The sequence below is a fragment of the Etheostoma cragini genome, chromosome 21, assembly GCF_013103735.1.
Source record: "Etheostoma cragini isolate CJK2018 chromosome 21, CSU_Ecrag_1.0, whole genome shotgun sequence".
NCBI lineage: Eukaryota > Metazoa > Chordata > Actinopteri > Perciformes > Percidae > Etheostoma > Etheostoma cragini.
Window position 1 is genome coordinate 11503974 of NC_048427.1, and position 20000 is coordinate 11523973.

The 20000-nt window shown below is 43.8% G+C and overlaps 1 protein-coding gene across 2 annotated transcripts in view; it reads left to right on the forward strand.

Annotated features, from left to right (window-relative positions):
• The first annotated feature begins 100 nt into the window (after positions 1-100).
• ntn2 (netrin 2) overlaps positions 101-20000 on the forward strand; it is a 45996-nt gene continuing 26096 nt past the window's right edge. Inside the window, exons 1-2 of one of the 2 annotated variants that reach the window (XM_034860055.1) lie at positions 101-348; positions 13774-15025. In XM_034860055.1, coding sequence (XP_034715946.1) covers positions 13933-15025 — 1093 coding nt within the window. In that variant the 5' untranslated portion in view covers positions 101-348; positions 13774-13932. Of the gene's footprint in view, positions 349-2747; positions 3087-13773; positions 15026-20000 lie in introns of those variants that run through there. The other variant, XM_034860054.1, reaches the window with a different exon arrangement.

Consider the following 20000-nt stretch of genomic DNA (forward strand, 5'->3'; position numbering starts at 1 on the left):
TGTGTGTGTGTGTGTGTGTGTGTGTGTGTGTGTGTGTGTGTGTGTGTGTGTGTGTGTGTGTGTGTGTGTAGTGGGGGGTTCCCCCCTGGGCGAGGTGAGTATCTCTCCTTGCGCCCAACAGCAGGGGCGCCCAACAGCAGTGGTGCCAAAAAATGAAGCGAGGAAAAAGCCGGAGGCTGACATTTTGTCGTGGGTGTCCGCCGCAGGGAACCCAGCGCTGAGAGCCCCGGCTTTGAGCAGACACACCACTTAGGCTTGTTTTGCAGACAAAAATCAGCAGACTGATCCAATTGCAACAACTCTAAAGGGCCGAGGAGAGCTCCCCGCTTGAACCCCATCTGACAGCAAGTGAGTGTGTTGCCTGTAGGTAGTCTTTCTTTCTTCCAGTCTATCTTTATTGTAGTCAATCTCTCCCAGTTGTAATTGGAGAGATAATCTAACTAGATTAGTGACTGTCTGGCTGAGCTCCTTTATTTCACAGAAATTTATAAATTGGCAATGTATGGAAAATGCTGAACATGGACTATACTATACTGTGTGTGTGTGTGTATGTCTATGTTTTATGAAACAGTGAAGGCTATAGCTGACAGCAGAATGTTTCTGTTTTTTTATTTTTCTTCAACTGAACTAAAGTTTTCTAGTATTTTGTTCAATTTCAAAGAAACTTGTTAAAACCAAAATTGTTAAAAACCTGCTATGATCGTTCCAATTATTGGCCTACTTTCTCAAATGTCTGACTTTAAACTCGAGCAGTTTAATTGAAAACATAATAAAGTAAATGATAAAAGTGTGTCTAGAGGAATTTGTTCAGTTGGAGAATAAAAATGCATACGGAGAGCACTGGAAAAATGCAATTAGAAAATAATGAAGAGTCATTATAAAACTAATTTCGACTCCCGGGAAGCCGATGAAAAGGTTATTTTAGGGTCTGATTCATGTGAGAAAACCGTCAAGAAGGAAAGGAGAATTTTAAATGATGAATTGGTTTTAGACGAATAAGAGAATAAAGTAATAGGACAGCAGGCCAGAGGAGCAAAAGGAGTAATATCAATAAATACAGGATGATGGCAGATACATGAGATTAAACGTTCCTTGGAAATAAAGAAATTTCTGTAATTCCTTAACATACTGCCCAATAACCCATGGTCTCGCGCTCACTCATGTGCCATTTATCCTGGCTCGAGTTTGATTAAATTGATTGATTTTCGCCTAATTCTAATGAAGATGGCACTGCGTTTGAAACCATGAATTGGTTCATTTATTGGCTGCAGGTGTGTTCTGATGTAGGCGTCACACACGCACGCGAACACACAATTAGGATTGGGGTTAATGCTTATTATCTTAAATTATCCACGGGGTTTCAATGGGTGTTTATACAGTCTTTGTTTTGAGATGAATTACTGGAATAGAGGCAACAAAGCGCAGCTCGGTCCCGGGCCGAGCCGGGCCGGGTCGGGCTGTTCCCCCCAGAGGATGGTACAGTGAACACAGGAGGAATGTTGATCTGCTTACAGCGGAGCCGGTGGCTGCTCGGGATTTGTTCGTTCGTGATGCTCGAATAATGGCCCGCCGGTAGGAAGGCTGCAGTCACACAGAGAGCCTCAGCACCCGGGATGTCGCCTGAATGAACGGGAATGAGAGAGCGGATTGTCCTCGCGCTTCTATTGGACTGGTTTTGAGAATGTCTAGATACGCTTTTACAACATGAGTAGTTTGGGTGCTCAGGTGTGATTGGCTGAGACGACTTGAAAGTCGCAGGCAAAAGAATGCCTCAAACTGAAGTGTAGATATAGCTATGTGTCAATATCAGTATCATTGATTACTACTATTGACTACAACTACAAACCTGTTGTAAAACAGTGTTGACCTCTCCATTACGTTTAACGCACACTGTGATAAAACTGCTAAATGAAATGGCAAACCCTCACCTAGACAAACAAACTCCGCTGTTGTTCTTTAACCTAGAGGCTCATAAAGCCATATGAAAGTAGTTAATGAGTTAAAATGCTGCTGTCATGGCCGAGGGCGCAGGGCCACATTTTCTGTGCCAAAACGAACCTCTTTCTACACGCACGCACGCACGCACGCACAGGCACACCATCGACCCACTACAGACCTTCCTCGTGATGCAACCACGAGCCAATAGCATAACATATTTTATTTGATGCTGCTTTTATTATTAGCCTAGACGTATTAATAAAACCATCAAAACGGCAACAATTTGTTGCCTTCACGCAGGCTTAAACTAATAAATCCAACATGTTGGACTATTATTAGGATTAATAAATTATACCATTCGGCATCTGCCTCTTGTTGCTGTGGGCCCCGGAGCCCCGCTAGGCTTTATTCTTTTTCAACAGGTTCAACGTTGTGTTCTCATTACGACCTCCATATGGCTGCCTGTGAACACAGCGAGCCATGGGGCATTTAGAGCAGGCAGCACAGTGAGAATCAGTCCGTAAAGCGGCGGAGGTATTTGTTGTAAAAGTGAGACCAGTTGTGTTGTTTGAGGAAAGAGAATCTTGAAGCAAGTGGTAATCTGGTCAAGTGTTTATGTTCGATTGCGCGTTATTTGGGCTTCACGGGTAAATTACACGCATCCCCAAATTGCAGGTAAAATGAAACTTAAGTTAACAAAACACAGAATACAGTGGACTATTTAGACATTTCTCTCTCTCTCTCTCTCTCTCTCTGTCCCTCTCTCTCACTCTCTCTCTCTCTCTCTCTCTCTCGCGTGCGCATACATGGTTGGGGAAATCTGGGTTTGATTTTGATGGGGAGTAGCCTACCCCGGGCTCGCTTTACAACCTATGGATGTACTGGACGGCTTTCAGTTAGTGTGAGCTTCGGGTGCGGATGCAGTGGTCCGCCTCCTCTCGGTGTGCCCACACTTTTGACTATGTTGCAAGCGCTTCTCTTGTCCTTTTAATATTTTAACGAGGCGAGTGTGAGAAACACAAGACACTTTTTGCGTTTGGAGGGGACAATTTCTGATGGAAGAGAACCTAAATGCTAATTGGTGTGGATCTCAGAGGGACGTCCTTTTTTAAATTCAAAGAAAGCAGCACTGACGACCTGACACCGGGGTGAGTTTATGATTTGCAGGTCACTGTGTCTGTTTATTTCACATTCAGTGTGTTTTTGTGGAAAGCAGATTTACAATTTTACGCACCACTTCTTCTCTTAAAAAGAAGTGAGGGACTCACAGCGCTTTCTGTGACGGGCGGTCCATTACTGCTATTTGTTTTAAATGAAGGTAATGACTGACTTTACTTTATTATAGGCTGAGCTCGTGTGACCGTAAGTAGGCGCTTGGGTCGCTGAATCAGCGTGGCGCGCTGGATCCGAGCGGCGGACACCACAGACAGGTGTCAGCCTCCTCGGTTTCGAAAGATGCACCAACAAAAGCGACTAAGCAGCTCTCGCCAAAGATTTAATACGAGGTACAAGAAGTGGGCTGTACGGAGCCAGGGAGCTTTAATAGCGACTTTGATTCAGAGCCAGGTTCGGTTGCCAAAGCAAGCAGCGCACTTCTTGGTTCCCGTCTTCCTCGACACTGCCCTTGGCCAAGTCTCCCAATAGCGTTTGTCACTTCTAATATTTTCCCTTTTCGCTTTAATGCCGAATATTTGGGTGAAAAAACACACGACTTTTCAGTTTTGAAGATTCTTGTAGGGCAACTTTAAATTGGGACTATACAAGGACTATGTCAGGTAGCTTTAAGTTGTCTTCTCTGTAGTTCATTAAGGAGTAAAGTGATGATGAGCTTGATTTGACACTGAAGCCCAGTGTCAAACAGCAGAGTATTACCAATTACAGCATACTATAACTATTACAATAATGATGAGATCTCTAAGGTCATCTACTCTCGGCTCACAAGCAGCAACAAGCCTGGAAGTGAAAGCGAGAGTCCCACACTGATTGCTTATCTTAACTGCTTCAATAGACCTAAAGTATGCCCCCATTGCATTCTGAAACAGTGTCAGCCACTTGACCTACTTCTCACCCTCACCCAAATGACTGGAATCAGTCCACGAAGAAGGCCTCTGAGTCCTCCCTGCTAACAATGTAAGACGTAAACCAGGGGAAACGTTTGAGTTGACTGCGGGTTAGGTGCTGATTCTCTGGAGCATGGCCATCACTGCCCTGGTTTTGCAAATTAGTCATTATTTAATTGCATCACACCGTGCTTCCATCAATAACAGAGTGAGAGAGGTAGAGCTAGGAGCTGCTGAGGGCACATGATGTGGAAGCTAATCCAAAGCAACATAGTGCAGATTTTATTCACGTGTGTGTGTGTGTGTGTGTGTGTGTGTGATATTTATGAACCCCAGAGTAAAGCGAATGGATTGAGATGGAGAAAGCACAGGATAAGATATCTTTTTTTTGCCGGGTGTAAACACCAATCTGCTCTTTGAGTCAATATAATTCTTAAGTTTTCTTGAATGGTAGTTTAATATTGTGATTTGACTCCAGGTGGAATTTCACATGTGGAGATTTTTATATTCTTTCCTTCCTGGATCATTTCCATCCCCGATATGAATTTACATTTCGACCTGGAGATGGATGTGGTGATAAAGTACCCTCAATCACGCATTCACACACATTAATTTTCTCCAATTCAGAGGGGAGAATGTGGTCTTACTTCTTATACGTCCGTTTGTTTTCTCTTTGAGTGACAAATTGGGTGTGTGCCAGCTTACGCTTCCTGTTAAAATACCTGTCATTCGTCAGCATGACACCCATGACGTCTCGCACTGTGTGAAGAGGATCCAGGGGCCAAGATTCACACGCTTCATCCTGCCACTCCCTGCACCCTGCTAGGCCTGCATGTGTCAGCCACACATTTCCTCCAGATGCAGAGGGGATATGTGTGTGTGAGGTCCCCAGCCGATCTGTGCCCAAAATCAGTGTTCTTATCTGACTGTTCTGCTCATCTCGTCGACAGTCATTCAGCACAGAGGGCAAAGCAACATATCAAAATAGGCTGCTGCCATGAAGTTGGACAAGCTCTTTGCTTGCATGCTAACCTGCTAATCTAACCATGCTAACGGAGCAGCCTCCCAAGAAGAATGAGAGCAATCAGTGGTTTCAGCAAGTGCCACACAATGGCACATGTATTGCCATTGTTGCCATAAGTGACAAAGATCACTAGCGGCTGTAGGAATGATCAGGTGAGCAAAGGAGCATCTGAGGTGACGTCACAGAGAGACAAAGTCCCTGCAAGGATGAAGTCTGGGTGGATGATGGATCAACATCTAACATGGAAGGCTGCTGTTTGTTTTTTGTATTTCAAACCAACAGTCAACATTGTTTTGGTTATGTTAGCTTGACCACAATCGTTCCCTAACAGGTTCAGTATAGTAACCATGACGACAAAACACCCACAGCCTTCACAAAGTGGCAAATTTAACCCAAGCCATGAAGTTGTTTTTTGTACAAAGAAATATTTTCCTGAAATTTCTCAACATCACTTCCTAATACGTTCTGCCCCTCTTATCCATTGAAAGCCTGAGCTATGTTATGATATGCTGCTGATTTTGACCAACTGCAGCTGTGGTTACAGTTTTTTTCCTATTGCTAAAACACAGTTTTGCAAAGTAGGCTGGTTTTATCAAAATACTTAACACAATTTACAAAACCACATACCCAAAAAGCAAAATACCTCTTATATCCTGCAAAATGAAGCACTGTAACCCAAACTACATATAGCATTATCAAAATCAAACTTTTGCACCAAATGGCACACATTTCAATAATATTACCAGATTATTGTCTAACCAACTACACACCGTTGGGCATAATGAAAAAAACTTTCATCTTAAGTATGTTTTGTCATAATACTAAAATAGTTCAAATTGTAGAAAATTCTTCACATTGTTCACATGCACAGAACTATTTACAGATACACACACACATGCCGTTGAAACCTTTTTTTTCACCAAACAAGTCATTGCAACATATGCACAGCAGATATATTTACATTAGACTGAACAAAAAACATGCTTACAAAAAACAGTGAACTGAAAAAGAAAATGTGCGGAAAAAATATATAGAAAGAAAGAAAAATAATTAGGCAGCATCTTGCCGCACAGCTGGGTCTGCCATTGTTGTTGTCAAAAAAGGTGCTCTGTTCATAGTGCTGACTTCCTGATTGAAGTGGTAACAGTTAACCACTGAGGTGTTTGGCCAGGTGGTACATTTACTGGCCAATTAGCTCTTGTAGTGTCATTTTGAATGCCAGCGTTTTGAAATGGCAAACATGTGACTTTATGTCAGATTGTGTCTTATGCAGAGGGCCGTGTTCAGTGCATTTAAAAGGCGCCATTTTGAATTGCAAAATGTGTGTAAATCTGAAAATGTGTTTAGACTTTTGGAGACATGAATGGAGGTTTTGCTCTCTATGTGTCAGTTTAAATAATTGTGCTATATGCATGTCATTTAAGTGTGTTAGCAATTGGAAAAAACTCTGACTATAGCAACGGAATGGTAAAGTGTGTGTGTGTGTGTGTGTGTGTGTGTGGTGAATTGTGCGTTGTTTTGAAGCCACTGCATTTCTGTGGTGTGTTTGGTAACACATCTGTCATGTCTGTTAGGAGCGCTGCAGGTTCAAATCCTGTGTGGGTAAATGAAGCTTTCTCGGCTCTTGTTAATAGGTACGGCTCAGTAAAGAGTAGGCACAGCACAGCTACCATTAACCATATCCATAGCATCATACACTAATTTACGAATGCAGCCATAGTCCGAGCAATAACCATATTCCTCGGCCTGCCAATAGGTCTGTCAGCTGAGAGAACGCCTGGGTCAGCCAACAGGACATGGACAGTAGTTTTTTTTGCCTTTTCACTGGGAGACCTATTACCTTCAGGCAAAGGTCACCCAGTTTCTGCTTTCTGCCATTGAGGAAGAATGAGCGAGGGAGATATAGGGAGGAGAGGAACAAGGGAAGAGGAGAAAGGGAGTTTTGCTGGTGAGTCACAAGGTTTGGCATCATTCACAATGTGTCTTCCTGTGTGAGTGAGGGGCACATATTGGGAATAAGAACTAGAAGAGAGCATGTGTTGGTCCGTCAACAACGTGTGTGTTTAAGTGTAATGTACGCAACCATGCAAGTATTCCAAGCACTTAATAAAATGATTTGTGGTTTCTTTTCCCCCTGTGAGTTAAAAGCGGGTCTTTGCATTCGGATGTGGGGTAGAGGTTGCTCTTGTGCAATGGAAAAAAGAGACTCTTTTCCTGTCAGGGGGGCTTTTTGGGAAAACCGCTGCTCTGCCTACAGCAGCCAGCCTTCAAAGGGCTTTGAAGGAGTACTCACCTCTCCTAAGCTTAAATCCTTCCATCCCTCTAAACGAGCTACTTCCGCTCATAACCAGGAACACCTCACCTGCCACCATCCAACCACACTGCTGCAAAGCTGCGGTCAGGGTTATGCTCTGGTCCATGGGAAATGTTCAATTTCTCAGTCCTCAGTCCACCCGCCCACTCTCAAAACAGGAAACTTTAACCTCTCAGCATTGTTTTCCACGTCTGTAGAATCTCTGTAACCCTGCTGCGCGGCCTTTATCCAGTGACAAACACTAAAAAGGAATCTGTGTCTCGGTGGGTGTCGTCTCATTCTCATGAGCATCTTTAAGGCACATGTATAGGAAATATTTCTTTGACATAGGAGGCTTTACATGTTTGAACTCTTGTCCCTTCACTCCCAAGTCCATAGCTCTGTCAGTAAATTAAAAAAAAAAGTTCAACTTTTGTCTTCTTGGACCTCCTTAGTAGTATAACCCTTGTACCCACAATATCATCCATCCATCCTCAGATGTGACTCAAATCAAATGGACTTGGGTACTTGTTAAGTGCCTGCTACTTCACTCTATGGTGTTATGTAAGTTAAACACGTTTATGTTGTAAAAACTTCAAAAAATAACACATTTGAAAATCTGATGTTAAAATACCATTTGAAGTTCATTCACCTCATAGTTAAACTGTTTTTAAAATACTTAGGAAGAAATCTGCCTCATACTCAGAATCACACCAAAAACCAAAAGGTTAGTCTAAACTGCAGTTTCTCTTTGCGGCAGAAAACACATTGTTTGGATGTGTTCGGACAAAAAAAACATGTGAAAATGAAACAGAGAGTCCTTCTTAGTCTAGATATACGCATGCCTGACTTGTTTCTCACAAATTAACACTGCTTAACCCTGAATCTGAGTCATTGTTGCCCAGAACTTTCTGCCGGCTCATGCCCTTTCTCCTCCCTACATCTCCCCTTTTCTCACCAAAAACCCTGACCTCCACAGAACACTTCTTTAACAGAAAAATACACTTGTCATATCAGCATTTTCTCCTGCTTTTGTACTAAAGTGTATATGTGCATAAATACAGAGAGTGGTAGTTTGGCACAACGTCCTATCTGAGAATCTGTGTGAGTTAGCCTGACCTCATATTCCACCTCGCACCGCCTGTCCTCTCTCCTCCTGTTCGGTTCTGGATCAGGTTCTGTTGATTTAAAGAACCGCTGTCGGACTCAGGGCCAGCCGTGTGGGCTGGGCCACAGAAGCTGCTGCATTCCTTTGCTAGGCGTTCTGCTTCTCCCTGCAGTGTGTCTTTCTGCCAGACACAGAGATGGAAAGGAGGAGAGACTATTTCACTTACTGTACATGTTTTATGATGATTTTTGTATTGTCCCGCTTTGGGACAAGCCTCACAAGCACTTGAGAGCCTTAGATGTATTATCAGATTATTATACAGATAGCAACTAGTTCAGTTGCAGTAGTTTAAGGTGATTGTTTTGAAGGTTGGAATAAAAGTAAAGCAAAACAAACCTATGCATATTTATCAGATTAAACCTTCACTCACACTGAGCCTGAGCAGACATAAGCAGACTTTAAAACATTGCCAGTGATCCTTCTGCTAATGACACTCTCAGCTGTGAGAGTTGACCCCCTCCTGCCCTCAGCCCTCCCTGCTCCTCGTCCCCTCCTCCTCAATCCCTAATGAATGCCAGCGAGGAACTCCAAGCACCCTACACCCACCCTCTCACACACACACACACACACACACACACACACACACACACATGCATGCTTACACAAACAGCAGGATCGTCATCACCATTGCTGAGACGGCCATCATCAAGTGGAATTCAGGCCACTAATATTTGACCCCTGTTGCCTGAGGCCTGTCAGTCATGTTGATTCAACAGTGTGTGTGTGTGTGTGTGTGTGTGTGTGTGTGTGAGAGAGAGAGAGAGAGCGAGAGAGAGAGATTCAATTAATCGATTAACCAGTAACGGGAAATGAATCCCCCAAACCATTAATGATCTATTAATTGTTTTAAGTAATTCAAGAAAAAAATGGGACATTCTTGAGTAAAAGATTAAATAAGAAAATCAACTGATAAGACAACAAAGTAAATCTGAATGTGATCTCTGAATAAGACACACGAGCTGAAATGTTATTCCGGTGAACAGCCCCAACAACAACCCCATGCGTGCTGCCTTTGTACAGTGGGAATTTTGACTTTGTCACTGCTCTCACTGTTCTTTTTTTGTCACACAATGCATCTTTCCATAATGATAATGAGAATGGAGGTGGTCCTGTTGTTAGCCTATTAAAAAGTCCTCCCTGGTTCTGGGCAGCCACTAATAACCCCACCAGGGATTACTGTACAGCAGGCTGGAGGGACAGCAGGGCACCAGTGTGGGCCTCAGCTTGCTGTCATCTGACAGAGGCGACCCAGTAGACCGCCATTCACTCCCAGTCTTACTGGGGCCACCACGCCAACTCTCTAGCGTAGCGGGAAAGGCTCCCACTTGGGATTCAAAGTGGCTCAGCTGTCCCTCTCCTATCCTCACCTCCCCCAGCCCCCAGCCCCCAACCCCCCCCAAACCCAAGCCAAATAAAGCCTCTCAGCAACTTCTGTTTTCCTAATCTGTGAACTCTGACAGAGGCGCCCACGCTTGAAAGAGAGACAACTCAACATGGGATGATTTCCCAGTGACAGGGAGAAGCTGAAAAAACGTTACTAAACCACGGGACCACCCTGTCATCTCTCTGTTCCTGTCTCTCTCTCTCTGCCTGTCTTTCTGCCTCTCTTTGTCGCTATCGCTACTCCTCCCCCACCTTTAAAGGATAGGAAATGTGATCTAATTTCCCTTCTTTTTTGCCCTACATTATCTACCTCCTCTAATTGGGCTGTTGCTGTTTGATTAAAACCATTTAATACATTCCTATGGCCAAATTGCCTGTGTAGTCAGTGCAGTGAGACACAACTTTATGTGATGCAGGGGGGCTTTTACTCTAAAAGCACCATATTTTTTTTATACATTCACACACTGTCCCTGTAATACTAATGGGCAAATTATTTTAACACTGCGGTAGCTTGGCCACTGGGGATTGCAGCACGTCGGCTCAAGTACATTTTCCTTGCCATGTATCTTCAGGGAAATTTAATTAATAATGAATAATTTATACTGTTTATTGATCCCCAGTGGGGAAATTACAATTTACACTGTTATGTTAGAAATCACTACACATAGGGCTGAAATACACACACACAAAATGGAGAATTGTCAGGGTGAGTGGGCGGCCAGTGCTGGATCAGTGCCCTGATCGGTTGAGTGGGGGGTACGGTGCTTTGCTCAAGAGCAACTTGGCAGTGGCCAGGAGGTGAACTGGCATCTCTTCTGCTACTAATCCACCCTCTATACTTTTGGTCCGTACTGGGAACCTAACTTTCTATGGACTGGGCTACTGCCAGCCCAAATGTTGCAGTAATGTATTGTGATTTATTGCACTCCCAGCCAGGGAAATATCTTCTAAGGGAACAGTTTGTCTTATAACATATTATATTATAGCGGATTTGTGTGCTACTTTAAAGGGACAATCTGTGATCTGAATGTAGACACAAGGGTACCAAAATCAGATTGGATGCTGATATCACTCCTAGAGTTTTTTTTAATACATAGATTAACCCTAAATTTATGAGAGGACTAGTTTGACATTTGGCTTAAACACTTTTTGTGCTGAAAGTTAAATAAGAAGATTGATGCCACTCATGTTTGTACGCTAAACATGAAACTACAGCCAGCAGCACTTCAGTGTGGGATTCATTGTCTTCTTCAGAAAGACAGAGACATGGGCCTGTAGCTGTTGCTACTTCAACCACATTCAATAGGAGACAATATCTGCCCCCCACTAAAGGGAAATTGTGGCTTGTTAAACACACTCAATGCAAAAGCAAAGAAGTTTCTTGCTGAAATATAGACCACGATTCTAATAAAGACCAGCTTTTTTTGCCAGAGCAATGTTGCTGGAGTGTCTCATAGAAGCAGTAACACTTGCTGTGAGGCTAGCATCTATTTCAGAGGGCGTAGAGAGTGGAATTAAACAGCCTTGTCACTGTTCTCTCTCTGTTTAACCTACACGCTCATCTGCCAGACGCGCCTGACAGCACCAGACCCTGGAAGAATCTCCCAGCAGGCCGGCAGCATGCGGACCGCACCATATTTAGTCATCCAAAGTCCCGACACAGACCGATGCAGTCCACCTTAATCTGTCTCTGCTCTCTGTTTCTCTCTCCATTTCTCCCTCTCTAATTTTTTATGTCCTTCCCTCAACTCCCTCCCTCCATCTCTGTCACTTTCCCTCTCTTTTTCCTACTGCTTCCATTCATATCTGTCCTCGCTTGCCCTCCCTCGAGTTGCTTCTGCTTTATAACTGTTGTGCCGCTCACTGTTCCTCTCCCCATTGTGTGTCCCTCCTTCCCTTCTTATCTGCGGAAACTCTTTTTTCCTTGTGCCTGTTTATTAAGTCTGTCAAGTAGTTTCTTGCCAGTTTTTGTTTTACTTTTCCAACTCCCTCTCACTACCTCAACAACATGCATATCAAATCTAAATAATTCCCTCTAAACATCTTTTTCCCTTTTCCCTCACCCGTCATCATTCCTTATTTCCTTCGTCCTGCTCTTCTCCTCCAGATGCTAATGAGTTGCTAATTCTATCAGTCTCTCCATGCCCTCCCCAGTGGGTGGCGGGCCCGCCAGCTTTACCACGGCCAGCCTTTTGATGGAGTGCTTTGGCTGATGAACTCCCGCCTGCGTGCCCACTTTAACCTCCTCGTCCTCAGACACATGTCATTGATCAATGTCCTTATCTGTCCTGGCAAGACCCCAGAACAGAAGACTCTTACTCCACTCAGTTATGAGCAGGCCCATTCCCTGCAATCCATTTTTCATATGTTTAATATTGGCATTAATATTAGTAGGGGATTTTATTTAGAATGTATTAATGCTGAGCAGGTCTTCAAATTCTTTCGGGTGAGGCAATTCAGGGCTCGGTGTGATGGGACTTATACACTTATCTCTTTATCCCAAGTATAATTCAAAATGAAGTTGAAAAGAAGCCAGAAAAGACAATTTAAATAACTTTCCTACCTGTTTCTAAGATTGACATAAGAAGCAGTTGTACCTCCACGTTGTGGCATTTTGTTCCTCACTGTCTTTTCTGCTTGGTGTAATTCCCTCACACTATTTTCCTTAACACCAAATCTGTGCTTGAGAAGAGGCCAAATGGCTGGGTCTAAGCACTTGAGCACAGAAGAGTGGTCCTATTTACCAGGCCACTGGGCCCTTTTTGAGGGTTTCTAGCGTTGGACCCCTCACATAAGAAAAGAACAAAACTTTTGTTTTTCTGACTCGCCTTAAATCCTTCTGTCTGCCTTCCCCGCTTGAAGAGGGATGCTGTAGTATAAGAGGGAGAGTGAGGGTAAAAGGAGGTGGGTGTGATTCATTGTTATTTAATAAATACCTCGCAAAGAGGGTTGGGGTGCCTTCTCAACCCCTCAGCTCTCTGTTTTGAAATGGGGTTCTTCTGGATTTGACACCCAGGGAAGTAAAAAGGGGATTAAGGAAGGAAAAGCCTCGTGCTATATACATCCCTTTCTCTGTCTTTTTCTTTGCCCCACTGCTTCCTCCCCCCTCAATCTTTCTCTCTTAGGGACCGAGAGGCCCCTTGTCTAGCTGTGAGCGTATGAATGGTGTCATCCAGGTACCTATCTTGACCCAGAGATTTAAAGAAGGTTTGAATGGAGTATCATAGTCTCAGCTCTTCTAATGGAAAGTATAATCCTCGAATAGCTCTCACTTTTGGAGAATTGTCTGGTTCAACTAATGAGCATAATGCTGCCTTCTCTAGGGTAAGCACTGTGTGACAAATAGTGTTCCAACGGTTGATTTCCAGTCAAATACCGGCAAAAAAATCAGTATGTGCTCAAGAGCCGTGTCTTCATATATAAAATTGTTCCCTTTTTTTCAGGACACTCTTACAGCAGTGGTTTGACCACCAGGGTCACACATGGTCCACTGCTTTGCAGCATCACCGGAGATTATAGGGTGACTCCTGCCATGCTGCTTAAGCATGACCAGAAGGCTTGGCCAGTTTTGACCTGAATGGAAGTACTGAATGAGAAGAATTAAAATTCAGGATGCAGTCACTTGCAGCCACTAATGTCTCTCTAAATGGTCACATCCTTTCTCCTTTGGCCACCCTTCGAACTGTCTTATCCTTTGGCAGGCTTTTAGTCAATGAAAATATTCACTTGTAATTGTACAGTTAAAAGATAATTTAATTTCTCATACACAAAGATGACTTTGTTTTGAAGACACAGAGACTTGTTTTTTGTACAGTAGAATTAGATCAGTGTCACTTTGTATGTTATATCCTATTATGGTCAAAGTATGTCTGACATTGACCTTTGTGTTTGTTTCTCTCTCTTACAGGAAGGGATCTGGCCAGCCTGAAGTGAAGGGTCACTGAGCTCAGTCACTTTCCTTCCATTAACTCACAATTATACAGACATAGAAGAAAAGTCACGTACAGACGCATCTGCACGACGACACACACACACCCGCAGACTCTTGAGTACACAAGACTCCTACATGCATAAACTCAGACACACACACGCAGGCCCTCTGAGCAGGATGAGGGAACCCTGGAGGTGCTTGCTGGGCCTGTGCCTCCTGGCATGCTCAGCCTCCACCCACAATGTCGCCAATCCTTTCGCAGGGCAGCAGACCCCTCCAGACCCTTGCTATGACGACACAGGCGCAGCCCGCCGCTGTATCCCCGAGTTTATCAACGCTGCCTTCGGCAAGGAGGTGATGGTGTCCAGTGTCTGTGGCCGGCCTCCCTCCCGTTCCTGCAGCGTGGTGGAGCGTGGCGACGATCGGCCTTCTGTGCGCTCGTGCCAAATCTGTGATGCAGCCGACCCTCGCCGTGCCCACCCTGCTTCCTACCTCACTGACCTCAACTCAGCCCACAATCTCACCTGCTGGCAGTCAGAGAATATGAACTCTTCACCGCACAACGTGACTCTCACCCTTTCCCTAGGTAAAAAGTTTGAGATCACCTATGTCAGCTTGCAGTTCTGTTCCCCCAGACCCGAGTCCCTGGCCATATACAAGAGCATGGACTATGGCAAGACCTGGATGCCCTACCAGTTTTACTCCTCACAGTGCCGGCGTATGTACAATCGGCCCAACAAAGCAACCATTACCAAGCAGAACGAACAGGAGGCGCTATGCACAGATGGCCACACTGACCTCTACCCGTTGTCTGGAGGACTCATTGCTTTCAGCACTCTGGATGGACGGCCCTCCGGCAAGGACTTTGACAACAGCCCTGTCCTTCAGGACTGGGTGACTGTCACTGACATCCGCGTGGTCTTCAGCCGGCCCCAGCTACCCCGGGAGCTGGGACTGGGGGCTGGAAGCAACAACGGAGGGAAGGACGACGACCCCATGGCGGTGACATCAGCGCTGCCAACTTATTTCTATGCAGTGGGAGACTTTCAGGTGGGCGGGAGGTGTAAATGCAACGGACATGGCTCACGCTGTCTAAAAGACAAGGAAGGCAAACTGGTGTGTGACTGCAAGCACAACACAGAGGGACCTGAATGTGACCGCTGCAAGCCCTTTCACTACGACCGACCGTGGCAGAGAGCCAATGCCCGCGAGGCCAATGAGTGTCTGGGTAAGTCTTGCCTTCTATCTGTCATTCTTTATGTGCTTTTTTGCACTTTTTATTGCATGTTAGTCGGCTGTGGAACTAACAATACAGACCATTTCTGATAATGTACATTTAGCACAACAGATTTTCTGTTAGGATACCTAACATGATGGCTTTATAACTTTTATATGTTTTTTGTTAACAAAAATCATAGAACTTAGAAGATGAATACAGTTTATTCTCGTGGATCAAACCCTAGTTGTTTTACATCAATTCAGCAGCTTTGTAATGTGTTAAAACCCGCTCTTTCTTCAGCTGTACATTTCTTAGTTCAAGTAGTGCAGGGGTGGCCAATAAATTTCCCAAAGGGCCACGTGAGAAACGGGGACTGTTGTGGAGGGCCGTGCCCAATGGGCTAAACTACTGCTCTTCTGCTCAATATTAATTCTATCTCTTTATAAAAAGCAGTACATTTTAAGGCCTTTGATAAAGTGCAACTGTAAAGGGCACCGATATTATGATTAGGACATGAAAATTGTGAAGCAGACATAGTATAAAATGCAATTATGTCACTATTTAATCAACATCCACAAATGCAATAGTGACCAAAACGTCGCCATTTTTCAAAGAACATCATTCGATTAACTTTACAAAGTGGTATTATTATTCCGTTTGTAGTCTAACTACAGTATTTGCTCTTTTTTTTACTTTTTTTTTTAGAACATGAAAAAGTTAAGCAGACATAGTACAAAACGACAACATTTTGTTACTATTTTGCATTTCATGTGTAAACAGGCCCATGCAGTTTGGTCTTTGGTTCATTCATTAGTAAAGTCACATCAACAGCAAATACAACATCAACCACCCAGTTTACATCTCAAAGCGCTGGAATTTGCCATTCATATCACAAAACTCTCAAATTGCTGCTTTCAGGTCCCATACTCCTTTAATCACCTTGCCCAGGCTGAGCCACCACAGCTGTGTGGTAGTTTAAGTCAACATGTTCAGTTTCATGCTCCTCCAAATATGAGAAAGGGTCTTTGGTTTAATGCACTGACTTACACAACACCTGCTGATGTATAATACAATCCAAAAATACCAATTTCAGTTCTGAGTTCACTTCCGTCATTTTTTCCTTTCAGATTTGGACAACCATTGGTTGTAACAGATGGCAGTTTGTCCAATTTAAGTCGCATTTTGTCAAAACATGCATTTACCTCACTGAACAAATCACTCCCCGTCGTCATCCCTTTCATTGACCACATTGCTACCAGATCCTGGGTTATCTCAAAGTCTTTAACTTATTTAGTAACATAAAAAGCTTTTGTTCAGAGCTCATGAAAGAAGTTTGACATTGTCTGCTCTCCCGCGATGTCCTCAATCCTTCTCGTTACGGTTTACCTGGAAAGCGGCACATTCTCAAACGCCTCTTTGTTCTCTGGGCATTTTAATGGAGCAGAGTCCACTAAACTATCTCTAAGAAATTCCCCTTCAGAAAATGGCTTACCGTTTTTTTTTTTGTGATTTTGATATCACAAAGCTGGTCTTGACTGCTGCATCCCTGAATGTGCATCGCTTTGTACAAAGGCTTTGTTGCTTTGTCAGCTTAACCAGCAAAGCTTCAGATGTCCCTGCTTGCTCTGCATCAGTCAAGTTGTATTTCTCTGCGTGTTTAGTGTTGTAGTGGCGATTCAAATTATTATCCTTTAACACAGCAATCTGTTCTCTGCAAACTTAGCACACAGCTTTACGGCTTTGACTTCAGTAAATAAATACTTAGTAGTCAATGTTTGGTAAAAACTCCCCACTCTGTTTTGACATTTAGTTTTTTCCCATGAGCTGACTTTTTTTTTTTTTTACAACAACTCATTCCCGTCCATGCTAAGGTCTCATGAGCTCAGCTTGCGGCTCTTCGACACATTGCAGTTGTTCTTTCACTTGTTTTTGATTGCAACTTGCAACCAGAGAAGAAGAAGCTACATACATTAGCTCAAAAAAGCAACAACAAAAAACAGTTGCCTTCAAAATAAAATCAATGCAGTTGTATCCCACTTACACACGTTTGATTGCTAACTTCCCAATGACCTCACGCTGGCCGTTTAGGGCCGCCCAAAGGGCCAGATGAGGCCCAGGGGCCGTACAAGACCCAGGTCTGAAGTAGTGTCTGAAAGTATGGGCATTTTTTTAAATACAGGTTGTTTATATCTTTGTTGGATAGAATCATGACCTTCTCACCACCCACTCTGAGGAAATGACAGCAATGTAAAATCAGGCCAGCAAATTGAATTTATACACATACACACAAGGAAAGAGAGAGGGAGGCAGAAAAGGAGAGATTTAACTATGCTGACCTGTGTTTGACTTTTACAGTGGTAATTAAGAGTGTTGCCAGAACATACCGGATGGGTTTGTGTTTGCACAGGTGAGGAGTTCTGGTGGCACATAGTGGTCAAGCTTGCAACTTTGGCAACTTCTTTCAAAACACGAGGTCCATCCTTTTCCTTGCATTTCCCATCAGGCCCTTCTATTGACCCATTCCTCTACAGGCATACTCTTAACAAAAATCATGTTTTCTGGACTTGTCTATGAGAAAAAACTCTTTTTCACAAGCAAGTCTAAACAGTGGATGACAAGAGCTCGACTCATTGGCACACCGCTACAGCTAAGTCATCCAAGAATGTAATTTGGCAGTGTTTGCCTTTACCTCAAGACATGCTCTGTAATAGTCATTCAGATGTGCTCTGAAAGCTCGCCAAGTAGAATTATAGCAATTTCTGTGGCAATTTTTGTTAATGTTAATGGATTACCTTTGAATTGGATTAGGCTTTTATGTGATATTTAGCGCACATATTAATTTCATGGTTTTACAAAGGTTTTAGACACATGCCACGTTATCCATGTGTTTTCAGCAGGAATGCGTTCTCTAACATGGGGATATTTCTTTGGTGGTAACTTTTTACACCATTTCTGTTAGTGTGAATAGACATAGGTGGAACCTAATTCAAGTCAATTTTGCTTGTCATAAAAATGAGTTAGCGTTGGAAAATAAAACCATATGAGCAACCACTGTCCCCATTTTAACCTTTCCCTATAATGAAATAAAAATTACAGCCGGCAAGAAAAAAAACAGGAGCAGAACATTGAAAAACAGTGTATATTTTTCTAGCATGTTATAATTGCCCAGTGAGCTGGCCTGAAATCATACTTAGCATTATACAGTGCCAGATCTGTTTAAAGGGGACAGAGAGTGACAGAGCCAGAGGAGCGAAGCCAGTTTAACATTGGATGGGCCATCGGAGCTACGTCCCTCACTCTGTACCCTGAGATCTCCTGTTCCAGCTCTACCTTACTTCGGCTTGTCGTCTATCCTTGACACCCTCACATACTCAGTTCTCAGATGCAAGCACACACTCAAACACACCTAGCCTCTTCTACAGTGCAATAATATCCTGTGAATCCCTCAGGGTTTTCTTGCTTATACTTTTACACACACCCTCTTTTAAATGTCCCGTTTCCGAAATGTTACACCCGCTTCCCGTAGAGCTCTTCTCAGTGGGATTGATATGTCACTTCCATCCACAGTTTCTGGACTAAACAGCCCGGCTGCACTGGCCAACTCTGATGACCTAATCCCAGTGTTGATACAGGGCAGTTAAAGCCTATTGCTAGTTACACGCGATACCTGATCACACATCCGGACACGCCAAAACGTCAGTCCCAGACGTCCCAATTTTGCGTCCAAAAGCCTCTTTATAGCCTATTCCGGTAGAACTGCTTCCAACATATCCTCATAGTAGCAAGAGAGTCTTTTAGAAAGCCTCTCTAGTGCGTATTAAAACCCATTCTTAAAATGCATCTGCCCCTTGTTGATTTTTTCACTATTTTTATTTCTGACGTGGTGCAGAAAAGGAAGGCAGCGGGCTGCGGTGGGAGCCACTGTGGCAGCGAGGTGTAAGTATTTAGCCTGGGCGAGTGTGTAAGAGTGGCACGTTACCGAGCCAAGGAGTCCCTTAGGTGTCACCAGAGCCTTCATGAGGCCCAGTTGGTGTTTGGGTTGGAGGTAGGGTCTGAGTGGGCCGGGGTGAGGTCATGATCTGCAGGGTGGTGACAAGGTTAAGCTCAGAGTGGGCAGATGTAGAGCCGAATCAATTGTTTTTTCACACCCTAGCTCTAACTCTGTCAGTCGTTGAGAAATGATGTGCCTGGTAGCCAATTTCATCACTTTAAACACTGTTGCTAAGTTGGTTTTCAAGATTTTGCAAGGTTTAGCTCTCACGTGTAGTAGTCTTAACTTAAATCTTTACCTGGCACGACAAGAACTTTGTCTCTAACGGGCTGGTTTGATTGTTTGCCAGTCTTACTAAATGTTCGACAGGCACTGCACCAAGATTACTGTCTGCGCTCTTGGCAAGCTCACATAACGTCTCCAGACACAAGCCATGCACACACACGCCCCATCTGCTGCCTCCCTCGCTATGAATCCTGCCTCGAGACATGGGTTTACAAATCCCTGCTCTAGTAGTCAGAGAGGGCAGCCTCGTAAAGAAGTGTGTCTGTTTGTATTGAGGGAGACATGATGGAAATAGCTGTGATTTATTTGCCCGGAGTAAGCCACAGAATGGAATAAGGAAACAGATGCATAAGAGCTATTTGGTTACTGGTTGTGATGGAGTATTGGCTTTTCTGCTGGCATGGTCAATGGCGTAATGTAAATACTTTATGTTGACTTAAACATGTGAGACGGTGTATCATTCCATAATAGAGTCTGCCAAAGTCACTGTATAGGATGAAGAGGCCTCTTGTGGAGCAAACGACAATGTGACATCCTGAGTAGATGATAATTTATGGCGGTGTAGGAGCTTTCTACTCTTGGCCGCTTCTGCAGCCATCTTGGCCCCGTTTGGCAGCAGCACCAAGTTGTTCTATTCTCCAGCCCTTCCTTTTTCTTGTTTTGGACTCAGCCTGCAGGGAGTCCAGAGTACTGCTCTGGGACGCTATG